Source organism: Pelobates fuscus, chromosome 3 (assembly GCF_036172605.1).
Source record: "Pelobates fuscus isolate aPelFus1 chromosome 3, aPelFus1.pri, whole genome shotgun sequence".
In the NCBI taxonomy this organism is placed as follows: Eukaryota; Metazoa; Chordata; class Amphibia; order Anura; family Pelobatidae; genus Pelobates; species Pelobates fuscus.
The window spans coordinates 372,607,321-372,630,767 of record NC_086319.1 but is presented as its reverse complement, the minus strand read 5'-3'; the positions used below and the strand labels follow the sequence as shown (position 1 = coordinate 372,630,767).

The window sequence follows — 23,447 nt, the reverse complement described above, 5'->3', positions numbered from 1 at the left end:
ATTTGGAGACCTGAGCGGGGATGTACCAAAGGGCAAGCTACTGGATTTTTCTAAGCTTTTGTCTGTTCTGAGAGTTCTCATATTCTGTGTTTTGGTTTGATATAAAGCAGCACTTGGAAGAGGGCCTGTGGATTAGGTCACACTATAAGACCAGTAAAAAAAAAAAAAATCATAAGAAGTAATAAAATACATAGCACCCATGGGTACCACACATGGCACCATTGCGGATTTGGTAATCTGTTGATAAACCTACAGTGACAGAATCAAATTAATGCAACATTAAAAGACAGCTGTCCGCAAATGTTCACTTATACTTTTTTTTAAAAGTTTACTACATTTAATGAAACAATATTATTTTTATTAAATGATGTATATTAATTGTATTTTAGTTTAAGAATCTAACTGCGCAGCCATATTGGGTCAGACTCTAGTGTTATCTGACCAACTGCTGCTAAACATAACTTTATTGCAGCTGCAGTGCGACACAGAGCAGCAACAGGCAAGTTAGGTTGAGCAGCAGTTGGTCAGATAACAGTAGAGTCTGACCGAACATGGCTGCATAGCCGGATAAAGTGAAATTTTGTCCAAAAAAAATCAATATACATAACATTAAAAAAAACTATCACCATAAATGTAATGACCTTTTTTTTTGTTTTTTTTTAATGAGAAGTGGAAATTTAATGACAGCTGTCATTTGAAAGGAAGAACATTTGGTACTATAGTAACCATAATATTTAAACTGTTTATATAGAGATATAGTTAATGTATTTATTTTGTTTCACGTTTCTGCATCATAGTTAAATGCAGTCAAACTACATAAACATCTGCGTGCTAACATGCCAACAATAGTAAGTCGATTACAGTACATTTTACAGGAAATGCAAATGGAAGGTAGAGTACCTGCGTTATTTCTTGCACCGGAATTTCACACGGGCACAGCAACTCCTTAGGAGGGGGCTCGACAAGAACTGGGGGGAGCTCTGATTTCTTAACCTCCTGTGGAAACTCAGCAGGTGATGTGAAAAACATGTTCTCTTTGTCACTGTCATCTTTCGTCCTTTTCTCAGTGACTAGTAGGGAAGGTTTCTTGTTTGATACCGTTGTAGACCTGGAGCGGACTGGCCTACCACGCTGCACTGTCTCCCAGCCTTCTGCATCCAACCGTTCTGCAGCGATATTATTAAAAACAGAAACATAGTGGTTGAAAGAATCAAGCTGTATAACGGTTAGACAAAAGTCAGCTTTTGATCAATAACTTTACGTAACAGACCAACAGATGTACATTTTATTAGTATTACTATGCACATCCTCTACCTTGAAAGTGAATACCCTAAAAAAATTATCATTAAAGTCTTAATGGTATTTAAGTGTTTTTCTAACGTTACTGACTTCTGACTCGCTCTGTAGTGTGGCGCACAAGCTACTGTTTAGCTCTGATAGACTTAATGCATTAAGGTTATAAGGCCACGAGCAAGGTTGATTTTGTTTTGAAACGTTTAAGTTAAAAAGTCACAAAAGAAGAAGCACCACAGCCACTAAGCATTAATTTAAGGATAGTATGTAAACAAACCAGAAACCATTGACACTATGGAAAGGAAAGTGCAAATCAGAGATTAATGGAAAAAGTTTTTAGAATTCCATTTGCATAGTTTATCAAATCAAATGGGTTTAGTAAATAAATAAAGAGATACTCCAAGCACCATAACTGTCTATTCTCCCTCTACTGTTTAAGGTGTACCGGTATTGATTATGGTGCAAGATTTCCCCATACATTTGTATTTCTTCCATATTTTCCTTACAGCTTAAAAGGACACTCCATACCCCTAATGCACTTGCTGAAAAGATTTATGGGTTAAGAGTGTGTTGTATTTTTCAATAGAAATTGACACTATTATAAATTTATCTTAAACACCCCCCTTTTCTTTTCAGCCAGACAACAGTTCCTGTTACTTCCTGGTTTGGTTAGCTTAGTTGCACTGAACTCAAGAGGCAGTAATTGCTCAGAGCACCTGACCTACAAAGACTTCTTATTGGGCTGTATTGGGAAGTCTGTGATTGGACAGTCACAGAATGTCTGGGCGGGGTTAGAAGAGGAGGGCTCGCAAAGGCTGCAGACAAGAGATCTGCAGTTTTTGCAAGCTGTTTTTAGATATAGCTCCAATTAAAAAATACATAATTAAATGCATGCAATGTATAATTTGGTGTATATCTACTAGACAGTGATTTTTAACTTATTTTGCATTTGGGCAGTGGAGTGTCCCTTAAAGTAATTAGCAAAATTACTGTAGCTATAAACTCACCTACCCACACTTTAAAATAATACACCACTGCCTCCCTGAGAAAATTTACTTTATTTCTGTATTTTTTTTCATTGGTGGTATATGTAAAATTAGCTTGCAAAACTGCAGATTTGCTGTCTTTGTCTGCCATTTTATGCCAATAAAGATTTTCAGTCTGTGCAAGAAAATACTTCAATCAGCCACAGTAGTACAGCTCATTGAAAAGGGGGGAAGGCAGGTGAGTACTAGCACAGCATGCTTGCCACTCCCATTAGCTCCACAGATTGACAGCTAAGGAGGTGTTTTTGCCTATGTAACAGGCCTCACATAAAACACATCAGAAAGCTAAAGTGCCTTATATGTATGGAGTGTTCCTTTAAAGTCAATGAGAAGCGTGAACATATGACAGCTGAAAATGATAAAATCCTTACTAATTCACTTTATTCTTATTATTATTATTTTAAGAGATATACCAAATAATTGCTTGGGTTCAAACTGGAACAATAAAAAGCTAAACAATCCACTTAATGGAAACCATAGGAAGGCATGAGAGAAAGACCAGGGTGGTATGATAAATGGAAATATAACAACAAAATATATCACCAGTGTGCCATTTTACACTCATTAGATTTATTCATTTATTTACTGAGATATATATATTTAAATTTGAATTAAGTCTAAATACTTAACTAAATAATAAAAATGTTAGGTTAGCTTTAAATCTTGCACTAAAGAAAGCAGGTTAAATAAATAATAATATACCTAAGCGACGCAAAATTATATTACTGAATATTCTTGATCTTTATTACCATAATGTTTATGTATACTTACTTTCTTTATATATTATTCTAATATGAAACATTCTTTACCGAAAACTGGCTATATGTTTTATTGGGGGTTTGTTTCCCCACTAGTCAAGTGTTAAAGTTTTTATAAGGTAAATAAGGAAATTAGAAAGCATGATATGTTTTAAAGGGACATTATAGTCACCTGAACAACTTTAGCTTAATGAAGCAGTTTTGGTGTATAGAACATGCCCCTGCAGCCTCACTGCTCAATCCTCTGCAATTTATGAGTTAAATCCCTTTGTTTATGAACCCTAGTCACACCTCCCTGCATGTGACTTGCACAGCCTTCCATAAACACTTCCTGTAAAGAGAGCCCTATTTAGGCTTTCTTTATTGCTATGTTAATAGCTTGCTAGACCCTGCAAGGGCCTCCTGTATGTGATTAAAGTTCAATTTAGAGATTGAGATACAATTATTTAAGGTAAATTACATCTGTTTGAAAGTGAAACCAGTTTTTTTCATGCAGGCTCTGTCAATCATAGCCAGGGGAGGTGTGGCTAGGGCTGCATAAACAGAAACAAAGTGATTTAACTCCTAAATGACAGTGAATTGAGCAGTGAAATTGCAGGGGAATGATCTATACACTAAAACTGCTTTATTTAGCCAAAGTAATTTAGGTGACTATAGTGTTACTTTAATAATTTTCTAATAACATTTTATTGGACATAAATACTTTCTGCTTTGACGAATCGGTTAACATAATTAATTTGGGCTGAATTCTCATAAGAGCTTTTATGCAGATTTGCCCTTCCAGACAGAATGTTTGCAGAGATGGAAGTGTACCTGGTGTCAGTAAGAGACACAGTGCTGATTAAAACGTGTTTAGCTTTGTGCTACTATTTATTTGACTGGAAACCAGCCTAGCCGCCAGTCCATCACCAGCAAGGCAGAATTCATAGTTCAGTAAGTCTCCTAAAAAGGAACAGGCTTTTATTTGAACTTATTCTTGTTCGTGTGCTCCTGCTATTGCCTAAACTGGCATCATACTCTGATACGACGAATAATTCTTAGCTTTATAATAAAAGTCCTAACAGGTATGTACTTGTTTGACTGACCCACACATGTGTAGCTGACATATCACAAATGGTGTAGAATACATGATAACACCAATTAGGAGCTGGAGGTCACCATCAAAGCAGTAATATCACTGGATACATGGTGCAGTGCAATAGACTCAATCATACAGAAATGCAGAGTGAAAATACAGACATGCAAAGTACCCAAATTGTACTCTTCCAATAATCATGAATATCAATATTGCATATAATGAATAACTCTAAAAAATGCTTGCTGTGGACCACAACAAATGCTTCATGTAATCAATAGGTAACGTAGTAACTCAAATAAATTGTCAATATAAACTAAGCTCAGAACACAAAAAAAAGAAAAGTGCCCGTGACACGGAGAGAGTTTAAGGTCCCCCGTGCAGGCAACAATAATGCAGCAAGCTTTGTGCCAACAGAATAGGACTCCCCTGGCAGCACAGCAAGAATCAACCTGCTTGTGGCTTTGCAAATAAGAGCAGTGCTAGGTGCACAAAAAGCTGAAGACGGAAAAATCCAACTTTTTACCTCCCTGGAAATACCTGTGCAAGCTAGGGGTGCATGCAACAGCATCCGAAAAAACAACTCCTTGTGATGTTCTGAAGATACATCACCAAGCATTTGGAAACATATTGGCCTAGGAAGCCTGGTCACCAGACTTAAAGGCAGGTTCAGGATGACTTTAATGAGGATAAAGTTGTCTATAGCCAGGATTCATGTAACAACTACTGGAAAAACCAAGCATTCTAAACATGGCCGTTCTATAAATGTAAGGGACTAGATGAGCATTGGGTAGCTTTCACTGCTTCTTATTTCAACTTTCAACTCTATAAATTCTCCAAACATACTGGCAGCCCTATAAATAAGGGTCCTCCAGGAGATGCATTGTCGAGGGGTTGAGTCCTAACCTCACCTGCAGAAGACGTCGGAAGGCAGCTAGTAAGGATACACATGTAGGCATCTGACTGCTATAAATTTACAACTAATACACGTTTAGCATACTAACATATATAGAAAAGAAAAAAATAAGAAAATCATAGGAATAAGTAATCACACACATTGTACATTATTGGGGAATGGGCACATCCTGATCATGTTTAGCATGTGTGATTGGAAATGAAGTATCAAAACTTCGATACAAGTGTTAGCATTATAAGTCTGCTTTGTGATCACAGTTCTAATTCTCAGGGACATTTCAATGTATTTCTTAGATTTATTTATGTGCATTGGAAAGCAAAGACACATTTCCCAACTGGAGTCTGTCCACTAGGCTCCCTTATCCTCGATGAAAGATTTATGGTCGACAAAGAGTAGTACAGCTCGGAGAAAGGAGGTATTCTGTAAGCACCAATTGCAAGCTTACCACTGCAAATCAGTACCAGGTTAATAAATGTTACATTCATAAACAGAACACACAGATTCTTCAGTTACCAACTGTGAAAAAAAACAAGTCAAAACCTTTGTGTCCTATTTTTTTTTTGTACAAAAGATGGGACATTTAAATAATAGAGTATCACGTAAAATACCTATTGAAATTAAATTACAAATAGCAGAAGACTTTTGGGCTTTCGTCTGATGGGATCGAGTTAAGTGAGGTGAGAAAGACCCCTTGTGCAAGTATCAGCATGATAGTAGCATCTGTACCTTAATTGGCAAGATAAACCCTTAGACTCTTAGGTGGCCACTCAGACTTTATAGCCTAATGTATGAGAACAGAGGTTAAAAAAAAGTAGAAGGACAGTATTGGAGCAGGTATGTGGCTAAACGTAAACAGCAATGATGACAGAGTGGAATGAGATAGACTGGACTTGACACAGGAAGAACTTCCATGGTATTAGCAATTAATTCAGTCATTTTGCATGAAAGGAGATCCTCCATGGAACCTCACTATGAACAGCAAAGTGTAACATTGCACAGAGGCTATTAGCAATCCAAAAAGGGAAGCACAGAACCCTAAACTGTGACTACAAAATATTTTAACTCCAGTGATGAAACTTACCTGGGTCTAATCTGACATTGCCTCCACTGCTGCTGGGAGCTCTGCTACTGAGCTAAGTCCTGGTATGCAGGGCTGCACTCATTGAATGCCTGGGCCGGAGCTGCATGACAGTGCTTAGCTCAGTGGATCTAACGGAAGCTCCTTGCTGGAGATTTCGGCTCGTGGGAAGGAGTCAGTGGGAACCTGGCGGGACCAAAGTAAGTTGTCAACTGTTTTTAAATGCTTAACTATCAGAGGGCACCAATGTTCACTGCCTGCTGTAGTGGTTATAGTACTAGGAGTGTTTATTAAAACAAAAACAAAAAACATAAACATAACTAGATAATTTTATTTTTCTATGAATATTCTATTTCTGCCACATGTATTATACAGGGCAAATTGGTAATTGATCAGATCCTGTGTGGAATACTGCAAGAAAAAGGATACTAAATAATATATATATATATATATATATATATATATATATATATATATATATATATATATATTAAAATCTTATACATTCCCTGGTAGTTCAGGAAAAAAATAAAAATAAAATAATAATTATCTTCCCTCTTCACTGCTCTGTGCTCTCAGCCATGCTAGTATTGTTCTACATACCGTAGTTAACTCACTCCCCTTTCTAATCGGTTTAAAACAGAAACTACTCAATAACTACCCTATTCAAGTGCAGTGGTCCAAACGCTTTACAATTTGATTTCATGTAGTGAAACTTGGCTGTGTTTGTCTATTTTTGTTATTCTGTTCAAGTGATCTTTAAAATGTTCCCTTTTGGGTGTTCATCCATTAAAAAAAGGGTCTTAAAAAAAAAAAAAAAAAAAGACATCCATGCTGAGCAATCTATTAACTATTTACACACAAAGTATGCTTCCCATAGTGTATATTTTGTCCTTGGTAATGAATAGAACTCAGTGATGAAAGGGCATAGAGGAGCATCACAGTGATCAATATAAGTCATTCACATAAATAATCCATCTATGGTTGACTTTACATTACTGTTTGCTTCTGTGCCGTTTCTAAATAATCATTAATCATGCACAGTCATTTCTAAAGAGACAATGAATAGAGAATGTTGCATTAATGTTGCCGGATTGGTGCCAAGCAGATACAAGACAATAAACACGTGTGATTTGGACAACCTCATTACTTAATCGTATCATATCCGCGGAGAATACAAAGAAGCAATCCTCACACCTCGGACCATGGAATTTACCATCACATAGAATAAACCAGAGGGAAAGAATATTGAGCCCCAGCAAGCAGAAATTCTCCCCTGGTGAGTGTGCCATGAACCCTCCACATTTGCAGTGGCAAGTAAGCTTTAGACCTGTCTATTAGCATAGGACTTGATATTCTGAGCTCTGATTGCAGGTGCATTAGGTACAAAAGCATAAGGGCACTCTAGGAGTTGTGGGAGGCCACATCACTTTCCAATTCATTAAACGTACCTGCAAATAAAGCAGGTAGTTTGCCTGCCTGTGTCCTCAATATGCCTTTAATGCACACATGGCTCTTTCAGGACCAAGACAATAGTCTCAATTAAAACAAGTTTCCATCTACAGACCACATCATTTAATAACAAAAGGATAGCTCTTGTCTTAAGAAAGATCTTATGCCCTTCCCTATGCCTAGGTGGTACCAATAGGTCAGTAAGTGGGCACACTGATACTAATATGGTGCACACTGGCAAAGTCTTTCCCACAAACGTGTGACTTTGAAGAAAGAAGACTTCCACTACCAGTAAACAGATCTATTCCTCCTAATGTGCTTCAACCACAATACAATACACCATCTGCGGCGTGAGAACACGGAAATGATCTCTGCCTCCAATACAAGCCATGGATCATCAGAAGCATCAAAAGGAACCGCCTCCATGTTGAAAGTCAGAACCGGCTGCAGAGAGGGTCGTACAATTATAGTGCAAAATGGGAGGAAAACAGGTTTGTGGGGGTGCTCTGCTTCTCTAACTACAATATCTTTAAATCCAGTCACTATGTAGGAGAGTGAAAAACAAAAACAAACCTGCCATAGTTTCAATATTTTACAGCTCTATTTTTTCCCCATTTAAACACCTGTAAGTTCACTGACAATGTTCTCAATAGAAAGCTCCAAAGCCATTGTTTACCAGATCACAGGTAAATACACAGGCCTTAAAAATAAGGGTCACAGCACCTTAAAACAAAACATTTTTTTTTCAGTTTGTATATTTCTCCATTTACAAACAGGGTACCACACTTTCTCCACGGTTAATATTATAACAATTACCAAATCTTTAGAACGGTTTATCCACTAAAGAGTGAACTATAGTGATTTTAAAACCAATTTGCTAAATTTAGGCTAACTTGGAAAAAAATCTTCAACTGGGCATTTTAGCCTGAACTTTGCAACTGTGCTTTCAGTTCATCGCAATTCAAGTTTTAGTGAATAAGCATTTGATTGGATTCCTGCCTCCTCTTCTGTTTCAAGAGTGTTTATGCACATTAACCAGAAGTGGACACATATATTCTTTTTTCTTCAACAGCGGGGCACACAAAAAAAGCAATTATTTTTTCTGCCAAACAGGTAAGTGCTCTCACCGTTTTCAAGATGCGTTCTCTGTGTTGGGATTGGCACGTTTGTATACACTGGTTCCGTAACTTGTTCTCCTGCAGAGCTGCTGTGGCTAGCTTTTACTTTATCCGCCCAACTCACACCTGTCAGACGATTGGGAGCAATATTGATAGAAGGACCCCTGAAAAAAATTATAAATATATATAGGGAAAGTGTATCCTTGCTCTCAGGCTCAACCAAATATATGTATATTTTACCAGGTGCCAGTCCCAGAGGACAGTGAAAAACATACATAAATTGATTTTCCTATCTATTTTTGTGTGTGTGTGTGTATATATATACACACACACACACAGAGGTATATATATTGTTTTATATATATATATTTGTGCTCGGAATTTAATATGTAATGGATAATGTCAGAGATAAAAGTTGGTTGTGGTGTGCCGAAACCAACGTCCGAGTGGGCCTGTAAATAAAAGAGGGCCCACCAAGGAGAATTGTATGTTCTAAGGGTGCTGGTGGGTGGGGAACACTTGAACTCGAACGTCAGAGGTGAGTAGGGGCTGGGAGTTTAAGCAGGGGACTTACTCCTCCCACAAATTCAGGCCTAATGGCCTTTCTACTTGTGCTCGGAATTTAATATGTATATATATATAAATAAACAAGACTGAGCAATGTGATATTTTATACATAATATAAAACTTACGTTGTAGGAATATGCACACAAAAAACAAACAAAAAAAACAGAATGAACATAAACACCACAACAAGAGGACATAGTCTTAAATTAGAGGGACAAAGGTTTAAAAATAATATCAGGAAGTATTACTTTACTGAGAGGGTAGTGGATGCATGGAATAGCCTTCCAGCTGAAGTGGTAGAGGTTAACACAGTAAAGGAGTTTAAGCATGTGTGGGATAGGCATAAGGCTATCCTAACTATAAGATAAGGCCAGGGACTAATGAAAGTATTTAGAAAACTGGGCAGACTAGATGGGCCGAATGGTTCTTATCTGCCATCACATTCTATGTTTCTATGTTTCTAACTTTCTATGTAATTGTTTGATACATATTAAGACTTTGTTATTCCATACCATGGCATGGAAATCCTTCACTGTGCAGTACATGTATAATTATTTGTTGTTGTTTTTTTGTTTTTTTTAACGTGGCTGAACAGCATCAAACCATCTTACAAAGGAGTGAAATGTATTATTTTTGATGCAGACCCAAATAATGAACATGGCATTGTCTTTGTGAAACCATCTTTTATTGTAATGTAAAATAAACACAACTCATTTGTGCTAATGAGTTGTGTTGATATGTTCAGATGCATTATACAGAAAACAAATCGAATACAAATAAATAAAATTAAAAAAAATAACAAAAGTACTTGTGTTTTACGTTTTGCTACAAACTGCCATGAATTCCAAAGTCCTGCAGTGATATCTGCCCTGACAAGGAAGGAGCCGACACCACTTATCCCATTCTAGCTACCCCAATATTTTCAAGGAGAATACTGAGCAGATCCCATATATCTTTCCCATCAGGGGGTTTAAATGGTACATAGTTCAGCATGTGGCAGCATATTCATTAAAGGGAAAACTTAAATTAAACTAATGCCCAAACAGACAATAGTAGCTATCAGCATAGCAATTGCTCCATTCATGGTTGCACTAGAAGAGGTAATATACATGACTGTGCGTGAAGTTGTCTGCGGTACAGAATCTTTCACATTTTGAAGTGGAGACTTGATCAATACGGAAAACATGTCACAAATACTTGCACACACACGTGACAGGTGGAGACAGGGGGATCTAGCTGCATGACCTATGCAAAGTTCATAATCTGTTTTAGAAAGAGAAGTGTCTCTTTGAAATCTTGCTGTCAAAAAAAGTCTCCTTCACTGTCAAAACGGTGTTGTTACAGTAAACAGGACAATGGTCAAGTGAATGAAAAAAATTACGTTCAACCCAAGCACCGAAAATCATTTTTACAAAACAGGGCTTGAAAACCAATTTTATAAAGGAAACTGTGCTATTGAACAATCAGGAACAAAGACATACTCCTCAATGTAAAAAGGAGACAATTGATCTATATTGAATATTTGTTTAACTTGATAATGGCCATATTGATTATTAAAGCAGAACCATGGTAATGGAAAAATTATAATCTATTCTAATTTAGTTTTTTGTGTATCCCTTCTCAATACTAGGCCCCCTTTTATAAAAACAGCTGTAGAAGAGACAATAACTGTGAAATGCAGAATTCAATACAGGGTAAAATATTTTTAACTTACCCAAAATTGAGGGCCCTTCTGGCACTGGATGTTGAGCTTACTCTGTCAGATGATGGACTAGGCAGGACGTGGCGTCCTGGGGACATTTTCTTCACTTCCCAAGCCAAAGACGTAGGCCTGAAAATAGAGTACGATTATAAAAAGCATATTCAATGAACGTAGGTAAAAGACAAGCACGTAGCTAGATTTATGTAGAACTCTTCATCTCACACAAAGTTTGGTTGGTGATTCTCCAGTGAATTAAAAAAGTGAGTTTTCTTTTTTTTTTGCAATATTTGGGTCCACTGTCAGTGAGAATATAGTTCAAACAAAGTCTGCTCTAGAAGTGACTGGGCTATTGAGAGTTTTTTTTGCCAGAAATGGAATAACAAAGTACAGACTTAGTGCAAGTGACAATTTGTGTTCAGTTGATGCAGTAGAGATAGGGATAGTTGGTGAGGTAGTATCTGGAAAGATAGCACTTGGCAGGTGCTATATGTGAAAATAATTTTCTGAAACACGCTTAAGATAAGTTTTGTCATGAAGTGTCATCTACATTAGTTATTATCAGCAATAAAAGCTAAAATTGTTCAAACTCAAAATGCAACCTCTGCCTACAAATTATAGTGTTATAAAGGTCCAGTCCACGCACCCGCCCTTGCAACATTCATGTATTGGAGAACTGACTGCAAGGATAAGACAAGCCAGGTGAGCCACCGCAACCCATTAAACCTGAATGGGGGATGTTGTATTTCAAACGAGAGTGCAACACAGGGGCAGATAACAGGTATGGTGTAGATGGAATGGTGTGATATCCAAACAATCTTTCAGTAATGTGTTGAGGAAATAAAATATCCGCTGTAAACATGTTGCTGATGGGTAGTGAGGACAAGAAATGGCAGTGAAGTGATAAATGGAAGCCTAACTAAGATGTGATTAGAACATGCCAATTTGAGAGGTGGTATCACCATTTTAACTCAATAGCTTGTTATTGTATAATTATTAGATATCAATATATCTATTTCAATTGACACTATATTATTGGAGGTCTTAACAGAGTGGTAAGGAGATTAAAGGGTTACTCCAATCAAAAATCACTGTTTCACAAAAACACTGCTTTTGATTACAGTAACCATTGCTGTGCTGGTTCCCTTCCCCGGACAGGGAAGCCAGGGAGGTCGGGCTGAGAAGAGGACTTGGGCGGCACAGAGGGTACAACAGATGCCAAACATGCTTATAATTCACATTAGCCAGTTCGGGAACTCTACTTATGGGCTGGCTAATAACGCCTGAACGATGCTACTGGTGGTGGAATTGGTCCACCGGCCACTGTAGTAGACTACAGGCACCATAACCACTTCAAATCACTGAAGTGATTTGGAGTAACCCTTTAAGTATAGCAGCAGCCAGACATTATGGACTGCAAAATGTTTAATGATGGCACAACTGAGATTAACAAGGAGATTGTGATGGAAGATAATGAGGAAGTCTGCAGATTAAAAAAGGTTGTTGCCCATTCTAAACGCACCAAAACTAAGCTGTCTGAACATGTGAGCAGACAGACCCAGCCAACGGCAAAGGACACAGCATGACTTGTTCTGCTTGAAGAAGTAGTAGTAATAAAGATATATATATATATATATATATATATATTTAAAATGTATTATTGCGCCTGTGTACACTTTCATTAATAGAAAGAACCTTTCATCTTATAAAGCACTCAAACAGATGACTTGATTCTGCATTCTACACACATAAAGGTGCCTATGGTAGGTACAATAAAGGAAAAGAAAGGTAAGAGCAAAGGTGGTTAACGAGTGATAAAGAGAAATTCACTGTCAAAGAGCCAGGTCCTAACCAAAGCTTTTTCTGTTGTAATATGACCCCTTTAATGAAGTGCAGGATCAGAATGGGATCTGTGCCATGCCCGGATTATAGTTCATGGCAGGACCAGATAGGGCTGTGTGCAGTGAGACAATAATTGCTGTTAATACAGTGTAAGAACAGAGAGAAAGAGACATGTGTCACGACACGACCCATTCAGTGCATGTCAGGAACAGATGGAAAACTTATGCCATGCCACGACCCAGCAAGCAACGAAAGAACGCATGCCATGATACAGTATGTGGCATTGGCAGATATAAATCTGTGAAACAGAGAGATCCATTAAATACAAGACAGAAAAATAAATAAATAAAATAAAAGGGCATTCAGAAGATAAAAGGAACAGAAAGAGAACAGTAGTAGTCATGACCAATTTATTACGTGGCAGAAACAAACAGAGATTTATGTCATGATACGACCCACTCTTTCTATGAAGAATCTTAAGAAATATCTGTCGACTGCCATCTAGGACAAGCAGCACAAAAGATTAAGTGATATGACACGGTCCATTTATTTTTTGGTGGCAGCAGATTGAGGGGTGTGTGCGATGACATGACCCATAGAGTATACAGCAGCAGCAGGGAGGGGTGTTTACCATGACATGGTCTGTGCTGTGACATGAATAATTCAATTTGTAGTAATAGCGTCCGTGCAGATCCAGATGATTTACCTGCTCTGGGCATCTGTCTTCTCCAGCTTCTCCTGAAGCTGAATCCAGTCAATAAGCGCCTTGAAATCTCTCACATAGTTATCCAGCATCATCAAAACTTCCTACAGACAAGAAAACAAAACAAGTAAATGTCAGTCTTTTCTGCTGCTGTGATTCTATTTAAACACATGATATCAACATAGATTCAATCTGTTTCTACAACAAAATTATCAGAAGGAGAGGTGATGTGATAGATCACCAGTTAAAATGAATATCATGCATAAACCTAGCTTACAAGTGCAGAGAGTACAAATGACATTTACCCCTGCTGTTATATACAATAGAGCTATAATCTAGATATGCTACAGATTTTAGAAATATTCTTAGAGCTCCACAAATAACTAGTTCATGCTGATGGATAATATTTCAAAATATTCCATGTAAGCTATCTATGTAGATTTGAAAAGATACGCAATGGTGAGACGCACTCAGTCTAAATAGTATTAAGTGGTCCTTAGGGGGCACTCTGAACTTTTACAGTACAGCTATATTCATAGTGATGCCAATTAACACCCTATTGATTTAGTGCATGCATCCTAGTTCTTATTGTTAAAGGGAAGCTGTACTTCTCCGGAAAATGTACCACTAAATAAAAAAAGTGAAAATCACCCCTAACTTGTTACCCTTTCCCCACCATGTGAAACTAATTTTCCAGAAAATAAAGAGGTTACTTACCTTAATCCAGGGGTGAGCAGGCAGTCTCATGCAGCTCCACCCACCACGAGAATACTTCTCATGGAAAGACATTGGATACAGGGCTAATAGATTGTGCTGGGACACAAAGCGATAAGGAAAACCAACCTCCTAATTGTATGATTGGCAGCTGGGAGGGTGCCACTTAGCACCTTTATAAAAGTGCCAATTTCTCTTAAAAACAGAACTTTTAAAAAGTGTGAAAGAGGGAACACTTTGCGATCCAGCAAAGCATTTTAGCAAGTTAAAGTGTCTTAGGGATTTGGTGTGTCCCTTTAATTTTATTTTAAAGTTAAAGTGTAATCCCTTTATGACTAAGGTTTATTATATTTTTTTAAATAATGCATTTAGTAAACTTTAGTAATATCTTGCCCCTCTCTGCTGTGTATGATTACAACCCAGCAATCCATGCTAGCTTCACTGGTATGCTAAAGCTTTCATGAAGGTTTATTAGAGGGGTCAGCTTTAAAGGGACACTGAAGGCACCCAGACCACGTCAGCTCATTGAAGTGGTCTGGGTACAATCTCCCATCACCCTTAACCCTGCAGTGGTAATTATTGCAGTTTTTATCAACTAAGGGTTACGGAGGGTTAACTCCTCCTCTAGTGGCTGTATGCCGTTCGTGGTTGGAGCTGAGCCAGCGCCGAGGAACATCGGTGCTGGACCCAGGTAAGTCACTGAAAGGGGCTTTGATAAGTTTGTTTTCCTGGCACTATATAATCCCTTTAAGCTATAGTTATTAATGAAAATCCCAGAAGTTAAAGCTCTAAATCACTCATAGTTGTCAGTAAACAAAGAGATGTATGTATATCTTCCAGAAACATTGATTCATGATACAGAGCACAAAACATAACCTGGGCCTTTAAGGGGTGAAACAGGTTATCATGGCATTCGCTGCTTAGATTCTATCATTTTCCCATGTATAAAGCATTTGCTCATTTCACAAACCCCATATCCATTTAACTCCTTAAGGACCAGCAATGAAACAATTAAAAAAACAAAAAAACAAAACAGAATTCACCTATACTTCCTGTTATAATGCCCTTTTCTATTAAATGTATGTTAAACATTTAGAACATGACATCACAGTGTAGTTTAGTGGAGGCACGTGGAGGAGAAGAAACAGATATTGTTTTGTGTCTGGTGCTCACTGTTTTCTAACTACCAGGTGAAAAGAGCCAAGCTTATAACAATGAATCACAGGGGAAGCAATATGGAGGGACTCAGTGCCAGGATAGCGCTAAGGACACTGGAATGGAATCTTACCTTCCATTTTATTTTTTAGACATCGCAAACACATATTTGTTAAGTAGAGATGATCGGTAACCAAAATTTGACATGAACCTGAGACATAAAGGTTTCCCTTTAAGAAACCTACTCTAAAATGGAATGAGCCATTTAATAATAAAACTTGAGGCCATCCATTCGGCATAAGCAGAAAAATCATGCTGGCATGAGATCATAGGAAAAAGACTGTGATGTCAAACAATCCAACTGTTCTGTAGGGGTTAAGGATACCCATTTAAAAGTTCTTCTAATTTACAGAAAGACTTCATTTTAGATCCATACCGTCCATATCTGTGCTATACATCTGAATGATAAATGTTCACTTACGATCTGGCATTGATTTTCGGCTATTGGCCTGGCGGGAACGGCATCGTTAGCACCTCCCACTGTTTGGAGTCGGTGTGCTCCCATCACCTTATCCGAAGGTTGGACGAACTGGGTAAGTTGCCTTGGTGAACCCCAGAGTGTTTATTATCTTGTGGATATGGTTTCACACTTGGGGACATCCTAATCGCAACCCCCTTAGTCCTGACCCGGCATTTTGGTTGGTTTACGAGCTCCCTCCACTTGAGACGGTGCATTCATTTGGGTACTATCTTTAACATCATTTTTTCTGCGGAATACACTTTTTTTATATTTGAATTTATTAATTGTTTATATTTTTCATGTGCACATCTCCAGTTCCTAACATCAGCTTATCTGTGGAAAATAATAACGAACAAGGGGCCCCATACTATCCACTTTGCAGAGATTTGATCTGGACATTTGAGGTGTTGCTTAATATAATCATGTTTCGCTTTGTATACAATAAATGAAGTTTTTTATACACTTTGTACATGTTCATAGTACATTTATTTAGATAGATTTACCCAGTGTATATGCCAGTTTCTCTGCTGATTTTACATTTGGTGGTCATTGTGGTGTTTCTAGCTATAGTGGTCATCATTATATTATATTATTTTATTTTATTATCATTTGTTTATCTCTATTGGAGCGCTCACATACCAGATATATATTTTGATAAATGTTCACACCTGCATAAAGTGATTGGCACTGCAATAGTTACTTGTACGAAAATCAAATTCTACCCAACGTCTGTTACACTGAGTGACCATCTGGTGACTACTTGCTCACATTGTATTACCTTTCAACAAGCATGCCTCTATATTGTATATACATTATTTATTGTTATTTAATACCAAGGGCTTTTAATAGAAGAACACTATACTAAGATTTTCCCTACACACAATGTAAGTTTTTATGTAAACCTTTATCTAATGAATGTCACATTTCTAATAAGAAATGTAAAATGGTATTATCTCTCAGCTGATTAATGCCTCCTTATACAATACAAATCGTGTAGTTTGTTTTGGGCGCCATTGCTTCACTAAATTGCTTACCCGCCTAGAAGTTGCCTGTTATGGACACTGAAGCCTATTTTTTCCAGAGCATTTGACAGTGTATTGAGATTCGGTTAACCCTACCCCCTCCTCTCAGATACCTGTCTAAAGGAATGCTCAGTACATCTTATCAGACTGATCAGACTGCGTGCCATGTGAACTGTAACTCAAGTCATGTTCTCCGAACAAGGGAATACAAACAGGACAAGAGTCATCAGGAGCTCGTTCTCCACTCATGCACATCTCTCTCCGGACATCTCACCCAGGGCTGGACAAAAGTGTCTCTCAGAAGATCTCCCTCCCCCATTTCAGATCACCACATCTAGATACCCAGCTAAAGTTACCAATTAGTTTACCAATTGGCTGCAACGGATTCGATTGGTTTGTAATTAATTCTAGTCACTGGCGCGCACGGCAGGACTATTGGCGCCATCTCTTTGTCCTGATGACACTCTATACCAGGACGCTAGGACCCCTGGGCCCAGCACATCAATACAGCTCTCTTATTCACTGACAGTGCCTCTAGCAGCAGATATATATGCCCGCGCTGAAGCCGTGGAAACTTCTACCATAGAACAAACACATACGAACGCAAATATTTATACCAGCAGCACAGTGTTCTTTACATCGCCTTGTTTGTGAAGGTCAACCGTGTTTCACTTATACTTCAATCTTTAAGCTAAAATAAATGAATATATGGACATGTGCATGCACCCAAAAATAAGAAAGTTTTAAAAACCAAATGATTTGTGTTCCACTAGCTGTGAAATTAAGGATATAAAACATAAGGAAATGGTCAGGATGGGTTGTGAGATTCATAAAACAGAATATATGAGAAAAGACATCTAACATTAGCTGTGAAACGTATTTTATGTTAAGTAATGAACAACGATCCATTTTGAAAGTGTAGAGTACAAGTGTGCACTGGGGAAATACGTTATCAATGGAAATTTAGACTTCTGGACTGTGATTATATTAGCCCATTAAAACTGAAAAAAGGGACATACAGCATTCAGGGGACAACAACTGCCATGAATTATGATCAGCTGCTGGCTGCATTTTTGGCTGACAACAGTTTGTGGACATTCTAGCCCACTACCTGCTTGAGATTAATATTCAGAAAAAGAGATTACAGAGCATTCTGAGCAGTTGTATAAAGAATTGCAATTTAAGAAAATGTTCAGAGAAAATAAAAATGTATTGCAAAAATATTTCCATTTACAAAACAAATCCAGTTTCATACGGCAATTGTGCGGAAGTAAACACTGCTGTACATGTATTTTGCTAAAAAGGAAGCAGAATATCGAGGATTAATTACAACAGTGCCATCTAGTGCTCATTATTACAAATCACAGGCAGAATGAAACATTTTTAACCCTTTCTCAATTGAGGACTTTTGTGATTGGCATGATCCAAAAAGATCTGGCTAATTCTTCATCATAAGAGGCAAAGTGTATCTTACCAAGAAAAATGTTAGTATGTTTTGTCATTTTATTTCACTTAATTACAGGGATACTCTAAGCATGAAAACCAATGAAGTTGTTTTGGAGCAAAGGTAAAACATTGTCATTTTAGAGAAACAGCAATGTCTTCTAGGAGCTGTCAGACTGACAGCCACTGGAAGTACTTCCACATTAAAATCTTCAGAATCACATGTTTTCACATTCTGTGTCATTACACCGGAGCATTTTGACGCCAAATGATCAGAATGCTACATCCAAAGAAGCATTGAATTCAGTGCTTCTCTATGAGAAACTTTTACTTGGCAAAGCAAAAACAATTGCCCCACATAAGCCACATGCCCCCAATACCTCTGTATCAGATGCATTGGATAACTATTACTATTGCATTGGATCACTAAGAGGCTATCGATCAGGATGATCTTAGGAGAGGTGGAGTGGCAACTCGGCAGAGTCTATCCTTTTTTTTTATATTTAATTTTAAAATGGCAGGCCCTGAATCAAAACAACAAAATAAAAATATTTTTAACATCAGAGTGTTCCTTTAATGCGGAATTAAGTGTCCATTATCAATAAGTGGAGACAGGGGAAGGGAACCTGGGGTACTATAGCAATGTTACTTAGAGAGCCCCTTTGGCCTGTGCATTGCCTCCCCCACAGGAGTCAAGCGATGTCATTCAAATATAATAAACACACAGACAAGATAAGGGTGGACTATTCAAGAGAACTGGTTAAACTGAAGGCACTGGGGGCCATATTACACATGAACAAGTGTTCCTACTTCACTTTAACCGAAAACCTTGCATCTGCATTACAGAAGCATACCGTAGCATGCTTAATGACAACTGTATCAGCGCTTCCTATTGGAGCTAAAAGACACAAGGAGTTACAACTGTGGATGGTCTCCTTGGTTTTTTTTTAACAAACAAATAATCTGTTTGATTGTTTTCAATATACTCAGTCCATACTAATATTTCTGCCAGGAGTGTATCTGAATAAGAACCGTTTGAAGTGGTCTTGTTGGATGGAAAATATTTTAACCGAGGTCTTTCCATCATTTTCACATAAAATGTCATCTTGTGTATTTTGTGTCTTTTGCGGATCCATGTCTCCAACTTCCCAGAAAAAAAATCATTCCGTTGATAAAAATACTCCAATCACATCAGAACACATGTAAGCAAAACAGCGTGGAAACAAGATTTGCTTTATTTATAAAGTTGTTCTACCAGAAATACTAAATGAAGATGGTTTGTTGCAAGGTATTTAATATGTAGCATAATAATACACATTACCAGGAAGAGTACAAGTATCTACTCAATTATGAAAAAGCAGTTGTAGTGGCGAGACAACAAGCAAGTCAATTGTGTGCTTAGCGTAATAAGTGATTTATCCAATGGTTTTATTAATTAAGTGACCTTGCAATAAGAATATAAACTGATTAGCATTTTATTTTCAATATTGATATGCATTGTATGTTTGTTTTGAGGCTATTTATTTACACCAATAATTTGAGAATTCGGTAGTAGCTCAGACCATCTTTATTTAAATGAATGATTGTATGTACATATTTTGGCTAAATAGATGCCCTTGGAGTTTTGTGTAATAATGAAATGAATCAAATCAATATTTTATTTACAGAGTACACCTGGCACTCCATTCTTTTATTTTTTGAAATGTGCATCCTGACGGTTGATTTTAAGCCTATCACCACCACAGTTTGTGGCAGCCAGCATTAGTTGCGAACATACTTTGACCAAAAAAAAAAGCAAATCACAACTGCATTTGTTGCTCACCTGTGTTAGGAAGGTGGAATTTTTTGGGGGGGAAATGTGTCATAGTTATGATACATGCTGCACTCACAATGGGCAAGTTTAAGATGAGAAATGTCCACAGATTTACCTGGAGGAAAATATAAACCTTTGGACGTGGGGTCTCTGTACAGCAACATTCCACATAAAGATGGCATCAACACTTGCTTTTATTTTCTCTCTTGCGTCGACAACCAAAAATACAGTCCTCAAATTACCATAGAACTGGCACCATTCATCCTCACACATAATTATTTCTGTTTCAACAATGAGATCTGCCTACAAACCATTGGCACTGATATGGGTACTAAGATAGCACCGCGATATGCTAATCTGTTTTTGGCAGATCTAGAACAAAGATTCCTAGAAGTACATTACAATATACAATATTTCCATCATTTGGACCGAAAGTAGGGAAAAATAATTGCATGACTTCATTCATTCCAGCCATCAAACTTTTACAGAAAGCACACAGACAGATGCTTAACAGCTCCAGCTTCCATCCCTCTGCTACTAAACAGGGCATCATCCACAGCCAAGCAACTACCATTGTACCATTGAATATGCACTGATTCCTTTGACCATAGTTCACATCTAAATGTACTCTCCCAACCTAGGAGACAGAAAGGCTACAAATCAAGGACTATTAACAAACAAACCTACTCTGCCTTAAAAAGTTTACGTACGCACTTGCTACAATACATGGAAAAGAAATCTCTACACGTGTACCACTTGTGGTCACCAACAACCCAGCTCTCAAAGAAACAAGTAAAAAGATTAAAGATCTACAACCAATGCTAGAAGAAGATGGAACTCTGATAAATATTTTCTCTGAAATCCCCATATTGACCATTAGACAATCATCAAGCCTTCAACAAAATTTAATCATCATGAACCTACCCACTGATGGGAAGAATAAAGAAAATAGGGTCAGACAATGCAAGACAAATTGCTGCAAACTGTGTCCGCACATATGCAGACACAACACAGCCACCCAGAACAACAAAACCTACAGCATTATAGGATCATCCTCGTGCATAACTAGAAATATGGTAGATATGATAGAGTGCACCAAATGCCATCTAGGGTGCCACATTGGTTAAACACAGGCACTTCCTTCAACGCCACAAAAAAGGATCTTACTGCACTCCTGTGGGTCACCATTTTACCCAGCCTTACCTAAAAATCAAAGAGCTCAAAGGTTTTTTTTAGAAATACCCAAGAAAGAAACACTTTTGAACGCCAGATTGATTCAATGTCTTAAAAACGATGGTAGAGGACTAAATGTTGATTTGGGTTTCCTGTCTCACTACCAAAGTTTTACCCGATTTCTGTCTCCCTCCACGTTAACATATGTTTGCACATATAACTGAGCATATGAATGTCATTTTATGTATGAGTTTGTGTATATGCGTGCCTATGTGTATACATATATATGTGTAGGTTGTAAATAGGCCTTCATGCAGATTCTGGATTTTTGGATGTGAATTCATGCATTTTTAATGCTTTTTGGGTTTTTTTACTCTCCCCCTTCTAATATCTCCAGCACTGGTTTTTTTTCTCTCTCTCTCTCTCTCTCTCTCTCTACCCACCCACACACTTTGTGATCTTTACACTAGATATTTACAACACTCTGTGAGAATGGTGTCAATTTCTATCATGTCGCTTAAACCCCAGTATCAAAACTCAATTTAAATTCTATGTGTAAACATTTTGACAGCCCCATCCCCTAAAAATACCGAAGAATATGCAAGAAGGCTCCTCGTACACTCACGGTCAGTAATAATAAGTGTGGGAGGTACTGTCTCTGGAACTGATCCATTATAGATGACATGTTCAATTATTATTAATGACAGTCTGCAGAAATAAAGCAGATGAGGATAAGGTAGGCTCTCTAGGCTTTATATAAACTACAATGACTAGCCCCTCTTACTTCCAAGACTCAGACCCCCTTCTAAGATTCATTTGAGTACCCTGACAACAGGCCATAGCTTCTTCTGTCAGATATGTAAGATATATTGCTGAGTAACACTTGATGATTAAATGCGATGTTATTGTTATTGTCTTAAAGGGGATTTGTAACGTATCAGAAAATGGAGTCCTCTCCTAAAATCAAAATGATTTCAAGACGCTCCAGAGTGTTCATTTGTAAATAGCTCCTCTGTCCCATTTCTGTAGCATTCTTAGTATATGAATCACTTCTCCAAATATTTAATAATCCCCAAGTAAACTCATGGTTTGGAATAGAAAGGATGTTAATGTCCACACAGGAGATGTTATCTTTATGGTAGATGAGGGAATAGCACAGTTAGTTAACACAGATGTACTAAATAAAGCTTTCATTGCTAAAGCTAAACATGAGCTCCTCTGTGGCATTTAATCTTGTCTAAAGAAGTATTGGATGGGTTATGACATTCGTTTCTTAAATGATGTACAGGTTCTTTTTGCTCACTTATCAATATGGTTGCAGTCATTATCTCATTTTTTTATGTCTGTAAAGGAGAACTCCAAGCTTGAATTTAGAGATTCTCTTTAATGTACATTGTATATATGATTCAAACATATGCAAAAAAAATAATTAAAACCAATCAAATGTAAAAAAGAAAAAAAAAAGAAAAACAAAACCCAGAAACATTTGAAGTTCCTAAATTTGTTTCAAATCATAAAGATCAACAGTTTCTGAAAGCTTTGCCAAGTCCATGAAGTGAAATTATAATACCCAGGGACGTTTTAGCCGCGAGGCAAACAAGGCATTTGCCTTGGGCAGCATTTTCCAGGGGGCGGCAAAAAAAGCCGCCCCCCAAATGCCCAGGGCAAATGTCTTGTTAGCCTTGCGGCTAACTGACATGCCGGTCGGGTTGCTGGGCTGGTTGCAGGGCGGGCGGCACTGGCGGCTGGCGAAGGAGAGCTCCCCCTGAGCTCTCTGCTCAGCTCCCTCGCGCACCGCAGAGTGAGGCTGAGAGCCGGAATATGACATCATCTTCCGGCTCCCAGCCTCACTCTGCGGCGCGCAAGGGAGCTGAGCAGACAGCTCAGGGGAAGTGCTCCCTCGCCAGCCGCCAGTGCCGCCCGCCCTGCAACCAGCCCAGCAACCCGACCGGCAGCCCCACTAGACCCCAGGGATATAGAGAACCCCTGTATCTGTCTGTTAGTGAGTGTGTGTATGTATAGGTTTATGTCTGTCTGTTAGTGAGTGTGAGTGTGTCTGT

General features: G+C 37.9%; 1 protein-coding gene across 3 annotated transcripts in view; it reads right to left on the bottom strand.

The window, feature by feature from the left end:
- Window positions 1–23,447, bottom strand: part of SCAPER (S-phase cyclin A associated protein in the ER) — a 292,144-nt gene that overhangs the window by 182,651 nt on the left and 86,046 nt on the right. For all 3 annotated transcript variants that reach the window (XM_063449439.1, XM_063449440.1, XM_063449441.1), the window contains exons 5-8: window positions 13,551–13,651; window positions 11,018–11,134; window positions 8,746–8,900; window positions 901–1,166 (exon numbers count right to left, since the gene is read on the bottom strand). In XM_063449439.1, coding sequence (XP_063305509.1) covers window positions 901–1,166; window positions 8,746–8,900; window positions 11,018–11,134; window positions 13,551–13,651 — 639 coding nt within the window. The remainder of the gene's footprint in view (window positions 1–900; window positions 1,167–8,745; window positions 8,901–11,017; window positions 11,135–13,550; window positions 13,652–23,447) is intronic.